This window comes from Ambystoma mexicanum, chromosome 2q (genome assembly GCF_040938575.1).
Source record: "Ambystoma mexicanum isolate Mex_15411 chromosome 2q, UKY_AmexF1_1, whole genome shotgun sequence".
NCBI classification, from domain to species: domain Eukaryota; kingdom Metazoa; phylum Chordata; class Amphibia; order Caudata; family Ambystomatidae; genus Ambystoma; species Ambystoma mexicanum.
In genome coordinates, this window is record NC_090924.1 from 463,267,302 (window position 1) to 463,287,487 (window position 20,186).

The 20,186-nt window shown below is 45.8% G+C and overlaps 1 protein-coding gene across 3 annotated transcripts in view; it reads right to left on the reverse strand.

Annotated features, from left to right (window-relative positions):
* LOC138569529 (cytochrome P450 3A21-like) overlaps nucleotides 1–20,186 on the reverse strand; it is a 542,158-nt gene that overhangs the window by 22,800 nt on the left and 499,172 nt on the right. For 2 of the 3 annotated variants that reach the window (XM_069647582.1, XM_069647583.1), the window contains one exon: nucleotides 19,831–19,993. The exons of the other annotated variant lie outside the window; for it this stretch is intronic. In XM_069647582.1, the coding sequence (XP_069503683.1) occupies nucleotides 19,831–19,993 (163 nt within the window). The remainder of the gene's footprint in view (nucleotides 1–19,830; nucleotides 19,994–20,186) is intronic. 3 annotated transcript variants of the gene reach the window in all.

Here is a 20,186-nt window from a genome sequence, read left to right on the forward strand (position 1 = left end):
TGACTGTAGACCATCAACACTACTTGACATAAAACTACAGACACTGGTAGTCACCCTTGGATGGGAAGCAAGAACAGCTACCTACATGCAACTTGGCAGTAGGCCTGTATCCAGAACATATCTGATTGTTGGATCTCTGCTTCCCAAAGGTACCTTTTCCTTGATTGGGTGCAAGTATCCATGGGCCTCCCAATGGACACATATGTAGCCCAGGCCTACTTTGTCTGGCCCGCTTGCTTGCCATTGCCTCCAGGCCAAAGGGGCCATTACATAACGTCATTCACCCTAGAACAGTTGTTGGAGGAAAGGAATGTTAGTGGACATACAATACATTACATCAGGAGTGCACAATTGCTTTAAAGGAAGTTTCGAAAGTACCACACAGTACTCACACAGTGCGCAATACTTTCAGTAGGGAAGAGAGGGTGGTCGGGCAGTCAGAGAATGAATTTGAGTAAACAAGGGTCTTGATGTATATTTTACTATTACTCTAGTTTAAAAGTAACTTGCGTAATGCATTGGCTTGTAAGGGCATTACCACTTTGATGTATATGTATTATGGGACTGATATCATGTTTTTTAAATACAAGCAAAACTGCACGTATGATAATGCAAAGACAAAACTGGACCACAGAGGCGTCTCACATGATATGCTTAAGCATGTAAGAAATACAAGATATACAGTGAAAGAGGGAGAGAGAAAAAGAGAAAGAGAAAAGATGATAGGGAAAGAGAAGGGGGAAGAAAGGGAATGAGAAAAAGAGGGAGAAAAAGAGAAAGGCTATATTTAGGCCAAGCCACACTTAAATCATAAAACTCCTTTGACCTGGAAGGCCATACATAAGGTCCACACCTGGCCCGCAGGCCGTATGTTGTGCACCACTGCATTACATCAACAGTAGTAGGATATCATCTTCAGTTCACAATACAGCTTGTTAAGCATGTGGTTACATTGACATCAGTGCAACACCTATAGCCCTGTAAAACCAGACTGGGACTTACCTGAATGCCCAGAGCAGTAGGACCCCACGCTAAACCCACCTCCATACAACACACTGTGATTGACCCAAAGACCTTGAGCTACGCAATAGCTCCTAGTGGCAATTGACCCACTAGGCTGGTTTATGACAGACCACATGCCAGAGGGCATAGGACACTTATGCTACTGACCAGCCCCCAACCTCTTATTGATGATTCTGATAACATTGACACTATTGGGACCGAGCATAGATGTATACAGGACAAACAGTTTGTCACCAACATGTGCAAACTCCTCTATAAATCATCACTCCACCCACACCACTGCTGCCAGTCTCAATCCTTGGTCACATGCCACAATTGTGGCCCCAGCACTGTTGCTTCATACCCGTAGCGTGTGCTGGAGCGCACCACCGCTGACCACCATTCCCTGATCCAACAGGCATGCCCCATGGTGACTCCTCGAGTGCCTGCTGACAAGCAGATTTTCCTCAATGTCAATTCCTGGCTCCCGCCATCAAAGACTTTAGCTGTCAGAGTGTAATGACTGCTAACAGTTCAAAATTACTCGCAGTGTTGTGGATCAGACAGACTCGGAGAAACAAAATTGGCTTTATATTTAAAAAATGACAACCAGTAAATTGAAAATAAACTGCAATAAAATTCTGCTCCTCTGACAATCTGCCACCCTAAGGCTGGGCCTAGTATGCCTTGTTGTAAATACGTCTATGGCTCTCGCACGGTTGTCTATTCTTTCTTCCCGGGGCTGCTGCCTTCCTAAATGAGTGCTGGGAAGGTGCTTGAAAAGTCTGACCTGCTCTTATTCTGCCTCACTTATGTAACCTCATGCTCTCTTCCTGCTCACTTCCTGGATGCCAGATGGGTCCCTCAATCCCGTCCCTCAATCCCTGCCGAGCAATGGCCGATGATGCTGCACAGTGGTACGATGCTCATCATTGAGGTCATTCAATGCTGCCGAGAATGCCATTACTGTATTGTTCTGCGCCGCTCCCTGCTGCTCCCTACCTCCTCCGTGGAATGGCCAGGGAAGCCTCCAGTGTCGAGCCTCTGGTGCCATCAGCTCAGGCCCTGACTCAGCAGGGCAAGGTGCTGCCCTGAATCTTCGGCCTACATCTGGCTGCTCCTTACCTGAGCTGCACTGATCATGACATATGCGGCCAGAGACTGAGCCCCCGTACAGTGGCCCACTCAAGTGCCTTTACTCGGCTGCCCCTTCTAATTTTAAGTCCTCCTCAATGTTTTAATCTTCCAGATATTGTTGACTGGGCTCCGCCAGGGCCCCCCTGGGGGAGGGACCCACGTCCATTGTCTGTGAGGACTAACATTCTAAATGGCCCAGTGTCTTTGGCAAAGTGTGATCCCCATTGACCATACACTATACACACAGACATTTCAAACATGAATACAATATATTCAAATCACAGCATTTGTGTTTTTATTCCGTTTCCTGCTCTAACCACAATCTATGCTGGCCCTATTTGGGCCAGGGATTACACCTGGGCCAGGCAGGCAGAACAGCCATTTTCCATAACTCTCTTTAGAAGGTGAATATGGAGGGGCACATGGAGGGGCCATGTGCAATTATGTAGAAAGATAGTTCCCTAATTATTAGAACCCCTTCCGGGAAGGACTGCTTCAAGGCGTTTAGCTATGGACGAAATTCCTCCAGGTCATGGGCATCCATGTCAAAGGCATGTAGAGGAGGTCCCAGACATGGCCTGCACCCCATTCCCTCATTTCGAGGTACCAGGAGCGTACTCGCCAAGGTATGTGACGTATGAGGAGCAAATGAACCAACAAAGAGCTGCACTGGGACTCTGCCCCGTATACATCAGAAGATCCATACCTGTTGAAGCGCCCATAACCAGACAACCCTGGGCAGCACGGTACCCTATCAGACAGCCGTACCAGCCGCTGACGAAACGGAGAGTACCTACAGACGGTCCATGAAGAGACCCAAAGAGCCCTAATGGAAGGCCAGTGAAAATGACACAAGGGCCTGAACAGACTCGTGAATGAACAAAAGCAGCTTTCGAAAGATAGCACGCCAGTGCGAGTAACTACGAAAATAAATGTAATGGACACAGAGAAGAGATGATGTTAAAACGTGAGGAAACGTTGCTATGAGACAAGATGGAAGCAACCAACCAGTTAACGTGTGTAAATAGGCTTGGAACGCAAGAAGCTAAAGATATCGATACTGCTTGCAATGCTTAGTAGAAGATTAGAGCGGCAAGCGCCAACCATATATCTACCTCAATAAGGCACATTATAGAAGTGCGACTCCATTTCGTAAAAGCAGAAATGTACCCAGCTTGCCAGGGGCCTGACAGGCCGAGTTTCAGAACCCAGCCAGAGTCAAGAGAAGGAGCGGAATCGAAACTCAACAAAGAGCGGCTCATGCCTAGGAAATCGAGGTCAGCCAGAGAAAGGGAGGAGAGCATTAGCTAACAAGACTCCCAACTTCAGAGCATACCAGCCTCCCCCATGAAGGTCAAGATAAGGGGGGCCCATGCAGGTGGCGAGGCCGAAACAGAATTAAATACACTAAAAGCTGGAAACTGAAGCAGATTCATGGTGAACTAACACGTGACCAGCCAGGCGCGAAGAAGTACCACCGCCTGATGTCATCCAGGACCCGAGGATGCCATAACTTTTCCTGATAACTAATTGACACATAGCCCTAAGATACTGATTGATGGAAGGGAGGCAGGGTGAAACTTGGGACACCAGGCACATGGGTGTCCATTCTGCATACCGCTAATTAAAATGGGGATTTATGTCTAGGGGTGTAACCTGCCCAATCACAATGGACCAAGTTATCTGGAGTCCTATAGATGGTAGAACCAATAAGACGTTGTACTTGTAGTGACGTCAATCACGTGTGATGTAGTGGGATGGGCGTAGGTGCCCACCTGATAAGAGTTGTCCAATCCGCATGCCCTATTATCATATACAGATATAGCACCTATACTTAAGTAACCTTTCCTAACCAATTATATTGCATGTCGAGTTTTTGTAGAGTTAGATGTCAATGATGACGAATATTGCCTATAAGAATTGCTGTTCAACTGAAGTTCGAGGAGATCGGAGTGAGACGGGTGGTCGCAACAATGCTGATTCCTGACTGCTTCCCTGTTTGATGTACTTGTCATTAAACAGACTTCCCTTTGTCAAATTACTGAGTCCTCTTTATTGAGTCGTGTTGAAATAAGTGAATCCTGCACCCCCTTTCCTCACATGGTGCAGCTATCTTGTCTTACAAGTTCTAGAGGGTGAGTGCTGACCTATGGGCCCGTCAGTGAATTCCTCTCCTCCAGAACACTTGGCAGCGTGAGGATGGTTTCGGCCATTGATTATTGATTATATAATACTAAGATACCTTTAGACTGAAGGCACAAAGTAACTCTGGGCCTTCGGCAATATCACGAGTCCTTTCGCCATTCCGGCTGAGTAGACTGAGAAGCTTCCTGTGGACAATGATAGAGTAAAACTTCAAAAAACTGCAGTGTGTCTGAAGGAACCTGCCTTCCAAGCATAACCCTTCTCATTCCCACAGGCAGCCAATCGGACGAAAAACTCTTAAAAGGCTGGAAGAGGAAGGGGCAGTGTTCGCGAAGTTCCAGAGAGGAAAAGATGTGAGCGGTGAGTGAAACGATAAACTCGTTACTTTGGCAAATGTCTTGTAGGCATTAGAGCGAGTAAGGGAAAGGTAACGGGGGTGGCAGAGAAAATTAAAATAGTCAGAAGTAGAGAAGACTGTATATATATAGGGGGTAATGACTCGAGCATAAGAGATAAAAACGAAGGATTACCGGGGGGACACCCGAGAGAAAAACAAGGGGTACCAGGGGGACACCTGAGATCAAAACGAAGGATTATCAGGGGGACACATGAGATAAAAACAAAGGATTACCAGGGGGTCAGCTGAGATAAAAACGTAAGGATTCACCTTGTTCCTGCACTTTAATACAGCGGTCAGAAGAAACGTGAACTCATAGCCCATATAATAAGGGACAAATAGACTACGGTGACGTTTAAAGACGCATCAAAGGAGTTTGTTTAAACTCCATGACGGGGTATTGATTAGAAGGCAGGTATATGTATGACCAGCTGGTGTCTGTCTAGTCTGTCAAGTGTCTGTCATATGTGTTTTGTTGTACGTCGAATGTAAAATAATTGTATTATTGATTGTGTGAAATGAAATTTGGTTTTACGTGATTCTGTAACTGAGAGGGAATCGCCAATTAATTCATGGTTTTGTGGTTTTGAGTTAATGTAAAATGTTGGTGGGAAAAGATTGGATTGGAGCTTGCGTATCTGGTGCTCGCTCATACTAGTAGAAGGATAACAAACTGTATAAATATTGTTGGTAGCGGAATCGAAAATGGAGGGGGTCACCCCACTTGCGCATCTGTGCATGCAACTACCTAAGCATGCTCCTAAACTAAAAAAGCATAAAACAGAGTGGGTTAAGGGTACTGCCCACAAGATGTTTATGCCTTGGCCACAGAATGGGTCCCTTTCTAAGGCTATTTTACAGCATATGACGACCTTCCTACACGCCACATATACAGGCAAGAAGCTAGAGAAACGTCTTGCTGTTCTAGAATTGTGGAAGATGTTTGAAAAAACGAAGGTGGAAGAACCACCCACAGACTGGATACTAAATGTATGTACGGAGGGGGGTGAGACGCCTACCGCGCCACCGGCCCCGCCTGAGCCAGTCATTGAAGGGAGTAAAACAGAGGGGCTTTACCCACTAAGAGAACTTAAGGCAGCCACGGGGTATAGCAACCCTGCATATGCGTCGCCTACGTACAGTAGTGACGATAATAAGGGAAAGGAACAGGAAAACAATATCGCCTCCGTGGTCTCAAGGGACAAAGAGAGATGCGAAGATGAAGGAAAAGATTGGGCACAGAGTTGTGCACCTCCAGATAAGGAGAAAGAGGGAAATAAGTGTAAGGGAAAGGAAGGTAGAGTTGATGAGATAGCATTTGCGAAAGACGAATGGATGGGAGGTCAGATATTACTGAAGTTGGATGGAAAAGGAAGTGATGATATGAGGCCAAAGGAGAGGTCTGATGAGACGCAAAGGAGAGAGAGAGAGAAAGAGATGGAAGTAAGGGATGAAAGGACAAGAAAGAAAGATAGGCTAAGGCGAGAACAACTACATCGCGAAGAGCAAGAGAAACATCTCGATCGCAGACAAGAGGTAGCCTACGACCGGTACCGACAGACTAAGCAAAGGATGGAAGAAGAGCAAAGGGTACGTGAGAAGAGATTGAAGAGACGAGAAGAGGAGGAAATTAGAAGGGCAAAGGAACGTAGAAACGAAAGAATGCGGGAAGTAGACAAGGCTAGAGAAGAAGCGAGGAAGCGCAAGGAAATAGACAAGGATACAGAACGAAAGTGCAGACAGAGGGCACGGGATCTTGAATATCTGGAGCGGGAAGTTAAAAAACCCAATCCTATTGTAGAATGGGAAGACGTAGAAGAATTCATTCCTGCGAGCGACTCGGTGCAAGGTGTAAGTGGGACAAATATTGGAGATGACTTCGACACCAGAAGCATCAGGGAAATGATTGATAAAATATACGATAAAATGGGGCTAGAACAGACATCTGATGGGGGAATGGAAGATGAGCGCTTGGAGAGCACTCAGCTATATGAGGATGTCACTCGAAGTAGTGGGAGAAGGGGACTGTCTGGAGATTGGGCAGAACGAAGAAGATGCAAGGAGTTGTGTAAACTGGGAGTATTCAGAGTCTGACTCCAGTGGGGAAATGGAGGATATGGCACAAGAGGAAGGGAGACGGTGCGAAAAACGGTCCCCAGGGGACCGAGGGGTACGATGGTCAGACGCTAGCGGGTCCACAAGTAGGGCACCAAAGTCTGCCGGGCAGACCGGCCGACATGAAGGAACACCCCACGGTCAGAGGGGGGCATCAGCACCTGCCTATGCAGATAGATTAAGGGCATTGCCAGGGAGACGGCAAGGTGGAAATGCCACCCCAATAGACCAGAGAGCTATGGGGAAAGAAAAGGAAGACTGCGTATTCCAATTCCCGCTACTAGAAAAAGGGGGAGCAAGACCACAATATATTCCATGGCCACACACGGAGCGAGAGAACCGGAAAAATAAGCTTCCAATGCTGAAATCGGGACCCGGGAAGTGAATACATGAATTAGAGAAAATGACGGGGGTGTCACCCTAGCTATAGGGGACATTAAGGGCCTCCTAATTGCCATACTTGGTGAAAGAGCAGATGATGTATGGAAACGGGCAGGCTATCCTAGGGTAACCCTAACTAACACCTCCCATGACGGAGCGCCATTTAATAACTGTAGGGCAGCAGTGTGGAAAGCGCTGCGAATGCTATATCCAAACACTTCTGATATGGGGGCTATAATGACTTAGAAAATGAAAGAGTCAGAGGATCCGTTGATCTATATCCAGAAATTTCAAGATTCGTGGGTTCTCGAAACGCATTCTTGGACGAAATCTATCCCTGTATTCTACTTTATATTATGCCAAGGGTTGCCTGAGTCAGTGCAAAAACAGCTCAATAAATTGGTAGGAATAGAAGCTAAACCGTGGGCAGAAATACAGTTGACAATTGCACACTAATGTAGATTGTTGCAGGAAAAGAACTGGAAAAAGGAGGCAACTCATAAGGGTGAGGAGGCAAAGCTGGTGCAAAAGAAACTCTCAAAGTATGCTCTCGAGGGAACCATGCTGACAAGCCCAGTTGAACCAAGTGCACAGCAAGCGACTAACCCATCGCACAACAATCAGGGTAACACAGGATTTTACCCGAGGGGAAGGGGTTTTGGAGGAAGAGGATGGCAGAGTAATCAGGGAGGGTTTCGAGGTAACCAGGGAGGTTTTCAGAATAATCAAGGTGGCATCCAGAATGCGCAGATGGGCAGTCCAGCTACGCCAGATGGACAGATGGCCCGACCACCGCCAGTGTGTTGGCTCTGTGGAATGACAGGACATGTGGTGTGCGTGTGCAGAAGCCAAGGCATGTGGCAAACTAGCCAATGGATGGGGCAGGCATGGTGAATCAGCCTGCCGTCCCGCAGCAGGGCAGTGCACAAAATCACACAGTGCAGCAGCAGGCCCAAGGCCTGCAGCAAGGTGCACAGCAAGTGGTTCAACCCCCGCACATGGGGAACGTACCGCAGGGACAATCCCAGCAGGCACCACTGCAAATGTCACAGGGCACTAGCTTCGGAGGGGGAGTCAACCCTGGGGCCGAACTTATATATGAAATAGGACAGCTCACAGGGGACTCTAATGTGTTCTATCCTATCAGTGACACCAGACCCTAATAGGGAACCTAGGGTGAATGTGGTCATAGGGGGTAAAGAATATTCCTTCTTAGTTGACACGGGTGCGACGCGCTCGTGCATACAAGAAGGCAAGTTTTCCATGTCCGGCGAGGCCATAGATACTCAGAGTTTCACAGGAGCTCACAGTAGAGTTCCCTTTACAGATGCACTCCCAGTCTTTGTGGGAGAGCACAAAATGAATGTACCCTTATTATATTCACGTCAGACCCCAGTAAACATTCTGGGTCGGGACTTAATGACTAAGTTGAATATAACAATCTTGTTTACCGAGAACGGTATAGTGTGCTCCACTCCAGGAATGCATTATTCAAACGTGTGCGAAATGGTCAGAGCATACTCAGGGCGCATAGCCATGAGAGCTATACCGTTAGAGCCAGAAGTCTTCGCATATGAGGTGCGGGTGCTCATAACGGGATTGCCAGGCCTCGCTGATAGAACCATGAGGACACCTGATGAGTTCCTATTCAGACCGAGAATACCTATACATGAAGAGGAGGGACAAGTATTTCCCTAAATGATACAGTCTGCCGCAGGGCGAGGGAAAGTGGTGTTGGTTGAAGGATACGATGATGAAGGGAGACAATGGTGTGCGATTATCGCCATCGAAGAAGGGTACCAAGAGACTGACGTCACCGATGATGATCTGTTCGAAGAACACCCTGACACGGAAGAGAGGAGGGTCGAAGTAAGTCTCACATTTTGTGTCAAAATGATCAAACGGGAGGTGCCACAGAGAATGATGTTGGCGCTGATACGTCCAGAATACTTTGATGACGACATGGCCCAAGTGCCTGCCGCGGTATGGACTACAGGGCCCTATGACGTAGGCCTTCTGAAGGGGGCAGGTGAAGTGAAAATTAAACTGAAACCAGGACCAATTTTACTAAGAGCACGACAATATCCTATGTCCAGAGAGGCAGATGAAGGAATCGCGAAAATTTCCGCCATGATGGAGCAGGGCATTCTAGTGACGTCAGAATCACCGTGCAACACAGTGATTTACCCTGTCAAGAAATCAAAGGGAGTGTCTTGGCGTTTAATCCAAGATTTACGGGCATTAAACAATATAGTTGAAGCCGAATTCCCTCTAGTCCCTAATCCATCCACAATTCTGTGCAACATACCAAATGAGGCAAAATATTTCACAGTGATTGACCTGCAAAATGCGTTTTTCTCAATCCCGTTGCACCATGAGTCTCACGATCTGAAGTCATTTACTTTCAGACAAATGTGCCTGAAAAGCACAATGTTGCCACAGGGGTACTGTGAGTCTCCATCCATTTTCAACAGAGTTCTGCAGATGGACCTAAACAATATTGCAGTAGACAGTGTTGTTTTGCAGCATTTGGATGACATTCTGATCTGCAGCATCACTAAGGAACAATGCAGGCGCAACTCTGTCCAGCTACTGACAATCCTGGCTGAGAAAGGATACAAAGTTGATAAGGAAAAGTTGCAATACTGTCAGCGAGAGGTGCTGTACATACGAAGGGAAAAAGGTAACCCCAGAAAGGGCTGAAGCTATCATGAACACGGCTAAACCACCCACAATAAAACAAATGCAAAGCTTCTTAGGCCTGTGCAATTATGTCAGAGCATGGGTTTTCGACTACAGCTCGTATACCATGCCCTTTCTTCAGGCTTTGAAGAAAGCCCAGGCAACAAAAGGAGAAATTGAATGGACTGAGGCAATGGAGAAGGGGTTTGCAGAACTTAAGGGGGCAATTTATAAGGCCCCAGTTGTCAGGATTCCTAATTATGCAGAGGAATTCTACCTGTTCTCACACGCTGATGGTAATTTTATGACGGCAGTGCTCGCGCAGCGAACCTCGCTGGGGTACAAGCCCCTAGCAGATTACAGCGGGAGTCTGGACCCGGTCATGAGGGGCCACTTCCCATCGAACAAAATCTAGCTGCTGCCGCGTTCGCCATTGAAAAGGCGTCATCTATTGTGTTGAGGTGCTCCATGACATTGTACGTCGAGCACTCGTTATTCGCCATACTAGAGAAGCCAAAGGGCACGCTGACATCACAGAGGGCATCTGCCTATGAGGTGATTATCTCCAACCCATCGATCAAAATAGTTTGATGTAAAACTGTAAACCCTGCTACGTTCATAGCTGAGCCAGTCACAGAGGGACAACCTATACATGACTGTGCGAATTAAGAGGAATTCTATGATGAAATCCCCAGGGTAAAGGAAAATGCCCTGGCCAGTGGTGAAATCGTGTTCACTGACGGTTCTTCGAGAATCGATCAAGAAGACGGACAAAGATATACAGGCGTGGCCATAGTGAAACACCTGGCGAATGGGGAGTTTCAGGTACTCGTCAGTGCGCGAATACCATCTCACTATTCAGCTCAAGCTGCAGAACTATTGGCGCTGATACTCGCCATTGAGAATCATGCAGACCAGGAAGTAATGGTGTACAGTGACTCAGCCTATGTGACGTCCACAGTGCACGCAGGCTTAGCCCGCTGGAAAAGGAGGGGCTACCTCCGAGCAGACGGCATGCCAGTGCAACATGCAGCCTTATTGGACAGGTTGATAAAAGCATTACAGCTCCCAGTGGGCATAGCAGTCATGAAATGCGCCGCCCATACCAAGGGGGCAGACTTTGTGTCACGCAGAAATCATGAAGCGGACACGAAAGCAAAACGCATGGCATCCAAAAATGAAACAATCATGAACGTAGAAGTGGCACGTACCCATGAGCATATGATGGTAGCACGAGTCACACCAGAGGCCTATAGTGACATAAGGCAGACTCAGCTAATGGAGCTCCAGGGGGAGGCGCCACAGGAGGAGAAGAATTTAGGAAGCATCAAGGGTGTTCCTTAAACCCCTCTGACGGTTTGTGGAGGCAGGACAGCACTGGTAAACCGGTAATGCCTGTCACCCTACTGAAGGTAGCATTGGAGCAGTTACTCTACCCTATACATATGACAAAAGAAAATCTTGCTGCAACGCTTGCAGAAGACTGGTTCACACCAAATTCAGTTCACCGCTGGGCACACATTAAAAGTAGTGAGAGGAGTTATCCCCCGGCCGAATGGACCATTCCAGCACTTGCATATCGACTATGTTGACATGATTCAAGTGTGCCCCGGGTACAGGTATTTAATTGTTGTGGTGTGCCCATTCTCTAGAAGGATAGAAGCAGGTCCCTGTACACACCCAGACGCTACCTGTGCTGAAAAATTTCTAGTGAGGGAAGTGTTCCCTAGATTGGGGGTGTGCGAGGTGATGAGATCAGACAATGGGGCTCACTTTGTTAATGCAGTGTTCGAACAGATCAGCTTGTTGCTTGGTATAAAGCACAAGTTCTCGTCAGCGTATCACCCGGAGGGGAATGGGATATGTGAGCGGCTCAACAGCCTGTTAAAGGAGAGGATAGCCAAGTTGAAGCTCACATTAAAAAAGGGATGGCTGCACTGTCTACCACTGGCATTGTATGCACTCCGGAACCAACTCGGCTCCGACCATCATCTTACGCCGCACAAGATAGTTACAGGCAGAAGGATGAGGACCCCTCTCACCCCCCGAGATAGAGCTAGATGTGATGCCCAACCAACTAGAGAGGTTCTGGGAACAGAGATGCAGGAGTACCTTAACTGTATGACATCCAGCGCCTCTGTCATTTCAGGCCAGCTGCAGCGACAGCGAAAAGGGGACAGTGCAGCACAAAACACATCAGGAAGTGCTGAAGCTGACCCCACACATGGTCTACATGCACCCCTCGTCTTCTCTGGTGACAACATGTTTGTGAAGAAATTTACCAGGAAGAGGTGGGATGAGCCACGATTCAATGGCCCTTTCATCGTAGAAGACTGCAACCCTTCCAGCTGTCAAGCTCCAGGGCAGAAGGGCATGGATCTTCATAAATGACATTAAACCTTATATAGGAGAGAGCCCCCAAGCTGTATCTAACCACGAAGAAACCACAGACAACGGGGAAGAACCTCAGCACGTGCAGACGATAGCTATGACGAGGAAGAAGGACGCATGAGCAGGAAAATCAAGACAAAGAACCCGGATGCAAGCTGTGGCATAAAACTGGACAGTTTCTCCAAGCAAAGGGGGATAAGGACATCACGAACACTCTGTGCATTCTAATTGCAGGGTGAAGAAGAGAATCGCACATCCAAAGCCACAACAACATTGATAAAACAACTTTTGAAAGCACGTCATGCCCAAGTAGTACAAAGAATCAAGACTCTGACAGACTGTAAACAAAATATTCTCTGAGAGTGTAACACGGTATCCTGAAGCATTATTAGTAAACGAGACTTTGATGAACTAAGAGCAAAAGTTAAGAACATCACACAGTCAGCTGAATCAACCAACACCCAGACTTTGTTTTGCAGAATGCATGACATCCCCCAACAGGAATATTACAAGAGCTGTGCTTCCCTGTTTTCAGTTAGTGCTAGAGAGATATCCATCGCTTGTAGGGAGAGTTACCATTATCACAGACTTTGTCCAAGATCCAGCCAACAAGAAAATAATCTGGCACTACTGACTGTCATCGCGGAAGCCTTCATTGTACTGCCCGAGTACGGTGATAAGGACACAGATGCTTCCACCACAAATGATCATTGATGAGCTGACATACACGCTCTTCTTTCGCATCATAGAGGAATGCCCAGGACTTGTAGGGAGAACCACGGATACCCTAACATTCATCAGAGATCCAAGAAACAATGAATACCTGAACCAATTGTGGATCAAGCTAAATTACGTGGTCACAAACCACGCAGCAGGAAAGTGTAAAGACTGTGCTAATCAAAAAGAAAGCTAATGACCAGGACAAATGTCCCTATCTCCCGAGGACACCCGGCTGGCACTCAATGTCCTGCTTAGACTAGTCACAGACTATCCGGAAATGGTGGGGAGGCCTGCAGATGTTGACGTCATCACCTTCCTTAGAGATTCGGCCAATGCTCCACACATGGGCACACTCCTCCACGGCGTAATGCTCCAGGTGGAGCTATCCAACTTCCAGCGAGATTACCTTAGGAGATTCCAATAAGACTTTTGCTGTGGGACAGATCGAGGATAGAGACACAGTTCTTCAACCACTCAGCCGCAGGACAGATCGAGGAGAGCAAAGACAAGAACTACACCATCCTATTTTTTCTTCGTACTTACCCTCTACGCTACCTTATTTTTATTTTATTTTCATCTTCATTTTTATTTTTCATGTTCACTTTTATTTTTATTTTTACAACATTTTATTTTTGTGTGATTTTTAGCAGTTCCATCTCTTCCTTCCTTCGCATTGAGCAAGTTCCAGCATGTCCTCAGGACCAAAGTAAATTCGAGGAGTGCACTGGGACCTCACCTACTATAGATATGCATAATGAATGTGAGGTACCAAAGTTGGCAGCCTAAACCTTTTCCATAGTCTAGCACAGGAACTGTACTGCATACCTAGAGACTACCATCATCACCCACAAGAGAGGGGGACACTTGTCACTTTAATAGTAATGAACTCTCGAACTACGAGATCAGAGCAAGAAAAGGAATACATAACTGACTATGAACTCATTCGAAATGGGGGCCCAGAACAGTAACTTGGTTTTACCCCCAGCAGAAGGGTGCCCCCACTTCCCTGGAAGAAAATGTTTCAAATTGTCATTCCGAACGATTATGTGTATATGTATAGTTATTATTATTGTTTTTCTGTCATTAACAATCAGAACTGCTTTCTTTATTGGTGCACGAAGTGTCCCAATCTCAGTGCACCCACCAGATGATGAACATCTGGGGCCTACAAAAGCACCCAGACCCTATATAGTCATTCCAGTCCCAAGAAAACCAGATGATAAAAGTAACAAACTAAAATTAAATGTAATTAGCGGTAATTTAGACACATTTGAGGTAACAAATGAAGAGAAAAGCTGGTGACAGGGTCAGCACGGAATGAATGAAAACGCTGCACTGACCACTGCACGCACCCACACACAGGATGCACACAGACAAGGGCAAGTGTCAATGGCTACAGGGCCTCCAACGAAGGTTGCAGAGAAGGGGAGACAGCCTGCTGAACAATCAGTTCCAGAAAATAGTGAAAGTAACCAAGAGAAGTCAATTGAGAAACCCAAGAGAGAGGGCATAGCAAAATCCCTCGAAAAAAACAGAAATAGCCACAAAGGAACTCACAGAGAAAAACACAAGCTCTGATAGATTATTTGTTCCCATTTATAGTCAGAGCAAAGAAACTGCACGAGGAGCTGAAAAATAGAACTACAGAGACTATAATAACAAGCATGCCAGCTCGAACACTTCTAACAAGCACCAGATATACAACACAGCCACACGTTGGGGAGTTGGTGAGTCAATGGCAGCCGGAGAACCTTGATGAAACATTACAAAAGGAAAGGAAAGGAAACAAAAAACCTTCTCCTACCACAGCAATACAGGTAATGAAACCTGCTCCGCTAACAAGCATGTCCGAGAATCCTCCAACAAGAAAGAGTCATATAGACACATCTACAAAAGGACATTGAGGATTAAGAGAAACCCACATGAAGACAACAATGAACTCAATGATTACCTAGACAGCATAGCCCATCTCGGAAACAACATATGGTACTAGCACATGAAGGAAGTAGGACGAAGGCAGTCAGAAGGAGAATGCTTCGTCTGTGCTCTCCTGCTGTACAGCATGGGCAAATTCAAAATCTTTGTGGCTGTAGAAATTGATGTCCCCATAGCACACTGTATGTCACACGTAGCAATGTGCAACACCAGAGGACAATTTATGGGAAGAGACGCTTCACTGATATGGGTCACCGAAAAGGACTACCCAGACGAAGATGGCTACGTCCAGAACATTAAAACAAGAAACAGGGCGTACACCAGGAATCACGTGATTGGATACGAGAATCCTGACGTCAAAGGATCAGGAACACGATGGGTGACAAACCCGGGACTGATCATTCAAGGAAAAACTGCAGAAGAGGCACAAATCTGGAAGAACAGAGGCCAAATGCAGATCTGGGGAACAGTGGTTTCCCCAAATGGATGGGAAGAAGGAGTAGTAATATTCCGAGCTTGGATGGTCCTTGGAGCCTAAAAAGAAGCAGTAGAGAATTTGCAGAGGTTATGCAAACCTCTATGGCCAAAACTGGTAAAGGTGCTAACATGGGTCGAAGACAGAGGAGGACCCCTGCAGATAGTACCACTGGAAAGCCCAAAACTATACTTCCGAAATAATGGCATGAGGAAGATGGGAGAGAATGTAAACTGCAGACGACTCTTTGAAGCCCCCGGAATGACACAAGGAACCATAGTTACTATGGACCATTACTGGGCGTGTGGATCCAAGGCATACATAAGGCTGCCGAAAAACTGAGGAAGCATATGCACACTAGTGAATGTCCACATTCCCGCGCTAGTGATCCCTAAGAATGACCTGAAGTTGGACAGTTTCCCAAAAGCAGATGCTCATCTAAGAAGAAGGAGATCTGTAGAATTGGTATCCAGAATGAAGAGAGAAAATTACTTTTCTACCAAATCAGAAGAGGCTTTCCATGCAATCCCGTATGAACACAGGCTGTTCAGCCTCACCTCAACGGTATTCACAACGATGCTCTTGCCACACATCCAAATTGAAGTGAATGCTAAATGGTTGCAGATAACCAGATGGGAGTTATTGGAGACCATCAATACCACTATAAAAGGATTCAACGCGATCAAAGAAGAGCTGAGAGCAATCAGACTGATGACCCTCCAAAACAGATATGTGCTTGACATGATCACAGCAATGGATGGAGGTGTTTGTGCAAAAATTGGAGAATCATGTTGCACATTTGTACCATCACACGATGAAGAAAACGGAACCCTAACAGAGGCCATAAGTATGTTGACAAACCTGAAAAACCAGATGATCGATGACAGTGATGAAGTGGACGATGACAGCTGCTTTGGAGGCCTATTCTCGTGGGTCCCACGATGGATGGCAGATATATTCAAGTTTTTGGGAGCCTTATTAGCAATGGTACTGTTAGGAGTCTGTGTTATCAAGATAATCATCGCACAGTGCCAGAAAACTGTGAAGAAAGCCATAAGGATGAAAATAATGGTTGATGTCGAGCCAGGGTGGAAGCAAAGAGACCTGACTGATGAGGAAATAAGAAGAGTACCTACAGACGGTCCATGAGGAGACCCAAAGATCCCTAATGGAAGGCCAGTGAAAATGACAAAAGGGCCTGAACAGACTTGTGAATGAACAAAAGCAGCTATCGAATATAGCACGCCAGTGCGAGTAACTACGAAAATAAATGTAATGGACACAGAGAACAGACGATGTTAAAACGTGAGGAAACGTTCCTACGAGACAAGATGGAAGCAACCGACCAGTTAAACGTGTGTAAATAGGCTTGGAACGCAAGAAGCTAAAGATATCGATACTGCTTGCAATGCTTAGTAGAAGATTAGAGCGGCAAGCGCTAACCATATATCTACCTCAATAAGGCACATTATGCAAGTGAAACTCCATTTTGTAAAAGCAGAAATGTACCCAGGTTGCCTGGGGCCTGACAGGCCGAGTTTCAGAACCCAGCCAGAGTCAAGAGAAGGAGCGGAATCGAAACTCAACAAAGAGCGGCTCATGCCTAGGAAATTGAAGTCAACCAGAGAAAGGGAGGAGAGCATCAGCTAACAAGGCTCCAACTTCAGAGCATACCAGCCTGCCACATAAAGGTCAAGATAAGGGGGGCCCATGCAGGTGGCGAGGCCGAAACAGAATTAAATACACTAAAAGCTGGAAACTGAAGCAGATTCATGGTGAACTAACACGTGACCAGCCAGGCGCGAAGAAGTACCACCGCCTGATGTCATCCAGGACCCGAGGATGCCATAACTTTTCCTGATAAGAAGCTACAGTTTCGAGGCTATACCCAGCCAACTAATTGACACATAGCCCTAAGACACTGATGGAAGGGAGGCAAGGTGAAACTTGGGACACCAGGCACATGGGTGTCCATTCTGCATACCGCTAATCAAAATGGGGATTTATGTCTAGGGGTGTAACCTGCCCAATCACAAAGGACCAAGTTATCTGGAGTCCTATACATAGTAGAAACAATAAGACGTTGTACTTGTAGTGACGTCAATCACGTGTGATGTAGTGGAATGGGCGTAGATGCCCACCCAATAAGAGTTATCCAATCTGCATGCCCTATTATCATATACAGATATAGCACCTATACTTAAGTTACCTTTCCTAACCAATTATATTGCATGTCGAGTTTTTGTAGAGTTAGACGTCAATGATGACGAATATTGCCTATAAGAATTGCTGTTCAACTGAAGTTCGAGGAAGTCGGAGCGAGACGAGTGGTCACAACAATGCTGATTCCTGACTGCTTCCCTTTTTGATGTACTTGTCATTAAACAGACTTCCCTTTGCCAAATTACTGAGTCCTCATTATTGAGTCGTGTTGGAGTAAGTGAATCCTGCACCCACTGTCCTCACATGGTGCAGCTATCTTGTCTTACAAGTTCTAGAGGGTGAGCGCTGACCTATGGGCCCGTCAGTGAATTCTTCTCCTCCTGAACAGGCACCTGTCCAATTCTGATATCTAGAATGGTTCCATGTGTTTATAACGAATTCACCAATAATGTAAACTTTTTTAGTGAATTTAAAATAATGAAAAAATATCGATTTATTTTTTGGTTTTCAATTTGTGGGGTCCTCCCCAAACCCCCGTTTCCATAGTGTTATTTTCACACCCCAAACCCCTCCGCACCCTTTTTAATCCCTTACCCCAACCCCATATATACCTTTACTCAAAAATTCGATATTTTTTCTTTATTTTTTATTCACTGAAAAAGTAATTTGTTATTATGAATTCGTTATTATCACTGTATACCATCTAGAACTGGTCTTCTAATCCAGGAGCAGAAGGATGCACTTTCTGTAGCCATTTGTGCGCCCTCGTTGGCAACAAAAGCTATTAGCAAGGGTGTCTCTCTTGTAGGTAATTCATTTATTTTTTATTTTTAAATATTCTGATTTGCGAGCCTTGTTTAGGGCACCAGAGCACAGTAGAGTCAAAACATAACAATCAAAGAAGTAACAAATCACTTGGGATAATGATCTAATACTTGGAACACATCTTGGAAGGACAAACTAATGTGGTAGTAGAACGTTCTTGAGTTATTTACAAAATCAAATTAAGGATGGCACCAATCGAGTTTATTTTGCAGATTAACTCAATAGATCGACTCACAGAAAAAGACATTATTTTGTTTGTGGCCATCGCTGGTGTATGAAAGCGAAGATCATGGAACTCCCAAGGGAATCTTATATGGTCAATCTACATATGTGCAAAAGTGACAATTGTGAGATGGTGTTAAAAGGGGTGTGTTGGGGGTTGGTCTGCTCATATGGTCGTGGCTGAAACCTATGAGGTGTGCCGCCCAATTTCACAAAGTGCACTGCTCCATTTCACTAAGGAAAGAAGCCAGGTGTCATGCATTGGATTGAGAATCTATAAAATAGCGGCACATCAAAAACTGTGTCAAGAACACTCTAGTCTGCACACCACAAACCTGTGCATTACCACCACTTCCCTTTTTCTTGTCACAGCACTTAGGTGATCCACCTTATGACATTATCCTTTCTCAAAAATGTCTTCTTTTCGTCTACTTGTTTTAATAGTCCAACTGCCTTCCTCATATCTATGGAACAACGCATCTGACCTGTCCAACAATCTCCATCATCATATAAGTCTGTGGATCGCTTCTTCCCTGATCACTGCCTGGAGTGTCTGTTATTCTCTGGCGTTCCCCAGTATTGGCTGTCTTCCTTTCCTTGGTGATTGCTTGTGAACCCCCATGGGGTTGCTGCTGCTCCCACTGTGCAGCGGTGTCACTACACTCTGGCCTGAGTCAGTTCCGGTCTGATCTTTGGTCAACTTCATGTGTAAGGACTATGACGAAGGGGGATGTGCAGGTAATGCTATGACTAATTACCAGAAATATTCATCACGCCTTAGTCTTACTGATCACAGAACCTACACCCTCCTCCCCTTCTTCTATGATTGTGCAGGCTCCTTGGGTATGGACAGGAGGATTGTAAGCCAGGTCAGATTCTTTATATATAGGATTTGTAAGATTTATGGTTGGGTGGTGGGGGAGGGGTTACAAAGAAAAAAGACAAAAAGTAGACATGTTTGGTAAAAGGTTCTGTTGGGGTGGATCATGAGTAAGTACTGCAGTGAGGAAGGGTAGGGCTAGGAGTAATGGAGATTAAAGTAATCAAAGCTATGCAAATTCCTCTGGCCATTATTTTCAGTTTTGCGTCCAAGAGTTGTATGTTCTGCCCTTTTTGATTGCGGCAGGTGATTACACAAAAAAACAAGCATCAGTTGAATGCTATACTTTCAAAATGTGCCATCCCTATACCCACACAAGAAAAACATGTTTCAAAGCCACCACGTAGTTTTGTTACTGACCGGTGTCTCTTGACATGTCTGGAAGGAAAAATTCTGCAGCAGGACAGCCATGGCCACTTTCATGGCCAGAAGAGCAAACCTCATCCCAATGCAATTCCTGGGCCCAGCCCCAAAGGGTAAGAAAGTGTAAGGGTCCCGGGCCTCTTTTTTCTCTTTACTGAACCTGTATATAGTCAGAAGGAGAAAAAAACACAGCAAATGGGTTGGCATTCTTGCTCATGACCTTGTCTTCCCCTATCAAACCACTGGCAAATTAAAGGACTGTGTTGTGCACATAACTGTCCAGAAGGATTTCTATAGTGTGGTTGCATTTCAGATCTAACTGAGAAACAATAATTTATTCTCTTTCAGAATCA